The sequence below is a fragment of the Calidris pugnax genome, unplaced genomic scaffold (assembly GCF_001431845.1).
Source record: "Calidris pugnax isolate Ruff unplaced genomic scaffold, ASM143184v1 scaffold167, whole genome shotgun sequence".
In the NCBI taxonomy this organism is placed as follows: domain Eukaryota; kingdom Metazoa; phylum Chordata; class Aves; order Charadriiformes; family Scolopacidae; genus Calidris; species Calidris pugnax.
Window position 1 is genome coordinate 2304329 of NW_015091045.1, and position 3940 is coordinate 2308268.

Sequence of the window (3940 nt, forward strand, 5' to 3'; positions counted from 1 at the left end):
CCGGCCATGCCCCTTTCCAACCTGTTTGCCAACGCCGTGCTGAGGGCTCAGCACCTTCACCTCCTGGCTGCTGAGACATACAAAGAGTTCGTAAGTGTTGCACCCTCTGAGCACCTCCTCAGCATTAGCTTGATGACTTCAGGACCGTGCCACAGCTTCCTACCCAGTATAACTTCCTAGAAACAGAGACTTTTCAACTGTTAGTGTTGTCTTTGTCAGTTCTTGATGAGGCAAAAGGGTCTTTATAGGAGAAGACAGGTTATGTCTTCTCCTATAAAGAACTACAGCTCTACAACTACGTGAAAGGACACTGTAGAGAGGTCTCTTCTCACAGGTAATTAACAATAGAACGAGAGGGAACGGCTTCAAGCTCCAACAGGGGAGGTTTAGATTGAACATTAGGAAGGAATTTTTCACTGAAAGAGTGGTCGGGCATTGGAACAGGCTGCCCAGGGAGGGGGTGGAGTCCCCATCCCTGGCTGTGTTTAAGGGCCGTTTAGATGCAGTGCTGAGGGACATGGTGTAGGGGAGGACTTTGTAGAGTAGGGGAGATGGTTGGACTCGATGATCCCAAGGGTCTCTTCCAACCTCAATGATTCTATGATTCTATTCTATGATTCTATGTCCCATCAGCCTGGGCCCATCTCCTCCTCTCAGCTCTGTGTCCCCCTCTGATCCTGCACAGTCCCCTCCTCAGGGCTATTCCTGCCCGTGTCCAAACCCACTGCACAGGGTCTGCTGTCTCTGAAAGCAGTGGGAGGTGGCACAGATATTTTCCAAGACCTTCCTGTGACCATCACCTATGGCCCTGGCTGATTCTCAGTGCTTAAAACTACCCAGGAGCTGGCATGAGTTGTCACTTTGGCAAGAGCTGTCCTCAGGGGTCACCTACTCCCTGTCCAAGTGTCTTCTGTGTTCACCCCAGCACTTTGGCTTAGTGAGAGGAAGACCTTTAGGTCCAGAAGCTACTGTGCCAACACACAAACTCGTGTTCCTACCTGCCAGCACTGTGCAGAGACACCTCATGTCTCAGAGTTATCTCCTGCAAAGAGAAACAGTTCAGGACAGCTTGGGGAAAGCGTCTGTGGTCTTCTCCCAGCACAAGGGCAACAGACCTAAGTCTTTTTGGGATGTCTCCACAGGAACGCACCTATATTCCAGAGGACCAGAGACACGCCAACAAAAATTCTCAGGCAGCTTTTTGTTACTCAGAAACCATCCCTGCTCCCACAGGGAAGGATGATGCCCAGCAGAAATCGGTAAGTTTTCTCCCCTGGGTGAGCACAGACCTGTTTGAAGAGCCCAGTCGTGCCTCATTTCAGGAACAGAGGGTTTCCCGAGGTATCATTCCTCCTCTCTTTTTTTTGGCTATTTAAACCCTGCGTGAAGAAAGAAAAAAAGCCTCTTCTGGGTTAGACTATAAATCATATTCCCACCCCAAGAGGAGAAAAACTATTGACTCCACAGGACGTATGGCTGGGGGTGCTCCTCAGCTTGCAAACTTCTCTGTATCTGCTGAAGCTGCAGGAGCTTCACACCTCTGGGTCACCCCTGGGCTGTTTCAGAGGGAGCAAGACCCACAGGTAACTCTACCAAACATCTCACCTGCACAGCTTTGACCCTTTCTATTATTTTTTTTTATTTCAGGATATGGAGCTTCTTCGGTTTTCACTGGTTCTGATCCAGTCCTGGCTGACCCCGGTGCAATACCTAAGCAAGGTGTTCACAAACAATCTGGTTTTCGGCACCTCAGACAGAGTGTATGAAAAACTAAAGGACCTGGAAGAAGGGATCCAAGCTCTGATGAGGGTAAGTTGGAGCATGTTGCATGATTACAGACTAACAGAAATGTCACAGACACAGGGCTCTCAGCTCCCAGGGTCTTCCATGGGATCCAAAGACCATGGGAAATCTGCCCACCTTCCACTCTGAAAACCAGTGGCACCCCTTGGACTTTGCTTACCTTAAGATAATGAGATCATGACACCACATGGCACATGCTTCATCACTGGGGAGTATAAAAAACCCACGTAATAACTGTTACTGGCATTGCCATAACCACCATAGCAGCACAGACCAGAGAAATCACAACAGTCCGGAACCAAACCCAGTTCCAAACCCAGCACCAAAGACTGCCCAATCAGTTAAACCTGCTGTACAAACAGCAACGTAAGGATGTTTGCTCTATCTCCATGCAAAATACTTTAAAGTGGAGTAAATTTTAGAAAGTTTGTAACCGGGCCCTAAGGGCTTCCAACATTTTATAAAAACAACACGTACAAGCCTGTGTACAGACAGAAGCCTACACTCTGATGTTCCTCTCTTAGGTTAATGCAGCACGCAGACAGCTGAGAGCTGGAGACAGATCTTCTGCAAGGGTCGCTCTTAATTTTTGCTTTCTTATTTTAAATGAAATTGTTTATTATCTGCCAGGACGCCTTTTCAGTTACGCTTACTCTATAACGAAGTTTATCTGCCAACATCACCAGATAGCTAGAGCTCCAAGTCCTGTATCTGTGAGAAATCAGTCTGAAAAATTATTTAGATCTTCTAGAATCTAAGTAACTCTGAAAGTCGGGCCCTGAGAGTAAACAGAGATCTCCTGTCCTGGCACTTCAGCTGGAGTAAGTAGGAATATGTACCAGTATTTCCAGATTTTGTTCCCTGTATGATATGTGTTTGGGCATCGGGAAGTGGCACACAAACTAGACAAACAATCACATTTCACTCACTTAGACCATTGTCTACTTAACCAAAACCGCCTTGTTTACTGTGCCAGCTGGTGAGCAGAGCAAGGCAGGAAGAACGACAGACTGCAGATCTCTCAGCTCCAGATGCACACGCCTTGGGACTGGGTTAGAGCTCTGTTTACTGGGAAAGTGGGAGAAAAGAGAATTAATTACCCAATTCCTCATCTCCTTGGCTGGAGTAGCTATGGAGAGACCCTGCAACTTTCCCCTTATTTTAAGCCCCAAAGGACACAGTTCTCCCTCCCTGCAGCCTTGTGCCCAGCTCCCTTCTCACTGGCAGCATTTTGTGCAGCATCACCCCTGCATAGATACCTTTCCTGCAAACACATACCCCAAAATACATTTGAAATATTATTAAGGTGGGGGGAAAAACCACCCCAACATCCTCTAAAGCCAGATGGAAGCGCTGGCGATGGGTCCCCTTGGGAGGACACTCATCCCCAGGACCTCTCCATCCTCTCCCAGGAGCTGGAGGACCGGAGCCCGCGGGGTCCCCAGATCCTCAAACCCACCTACGACAAATTCGACATCCACCTGCGCAACGAGGACGCCCTGCTGAAGAACTACGGCTTGCTCTCCTGCTTCAAGAAGGACCTGCACAAGGTGGAGACCTACCTGAAGGTGATGAAGTGCCGGCGCTACGGCGAGGGAAACTGCACCGTTTGACACCGGGGACGGCTCCCCAGCCTCCCCAGCCCCTCGCCGGCCACGGCTGCCCTGCTCCTTGTAAAGAAAATCAGAGAATAAACCTGCAACCCACTGACATGTCTCTGGTTTTTGGGGGGGGGCTGCGGGGACAGGCCGCCATGGGGGGCCGGGAGGGATGAGCCGCAGCCTGGGTGTGGGGCTGGAGGGGGGAAATTTGGAGGTGAGGCCTCGGACCGGGCCTGGGGAGCGGGGCCTGGAACCCCCCCGGGGCTGGGGAACGGGGCTTGGCACCCCCCGGGGCCGGGGAGCAGGGCCCGGGATCCACCCCTCGGGGCTGGGGATCGGGGCCTGAATCCCTTGGGTCTGGGGAGCAGGCCCTGGATTCCCCTCCCGGGGCAGGGGAGCTGGGCCCTGGATCCTGCCCGGGGCTGGTGAGTGGGGCCCTGGATCCCCCCTGAACCTGGGGAGCTGTGGCCTGGGTCCGCCTGCCCTGGATTTGGGGAGCAGGATCCTGGACCCCCCTCCCCACATCTGGGGAGCAG

At 51.6% G+C, this 3940-nt stretch overlaps 1 protein-coding gene across 1 annotated transcript; it reads left to right on the forward strand.

The window, feature by feature from the left end:
- LOC106896489 (somatotropin) lies at positions 1–3541 on the forward strand. The gene is made up of 4 exons (XM_014956546.1): positions 1–90; positions 1143–1259; positions 1648–1809; positions 3216–3541. Exons 1-4 carry the CDS (start codon positions 7–9, stop codon positions 3414–3416), a joined length of 564 nt encoding a protein of 187 aa, XP_014812032.1. The 5' UTR covers positions 1–6; the 3' UTR covers positions 3417–3541.
- Positions 3542–3940: the final 399 nt, after the last annotated feature.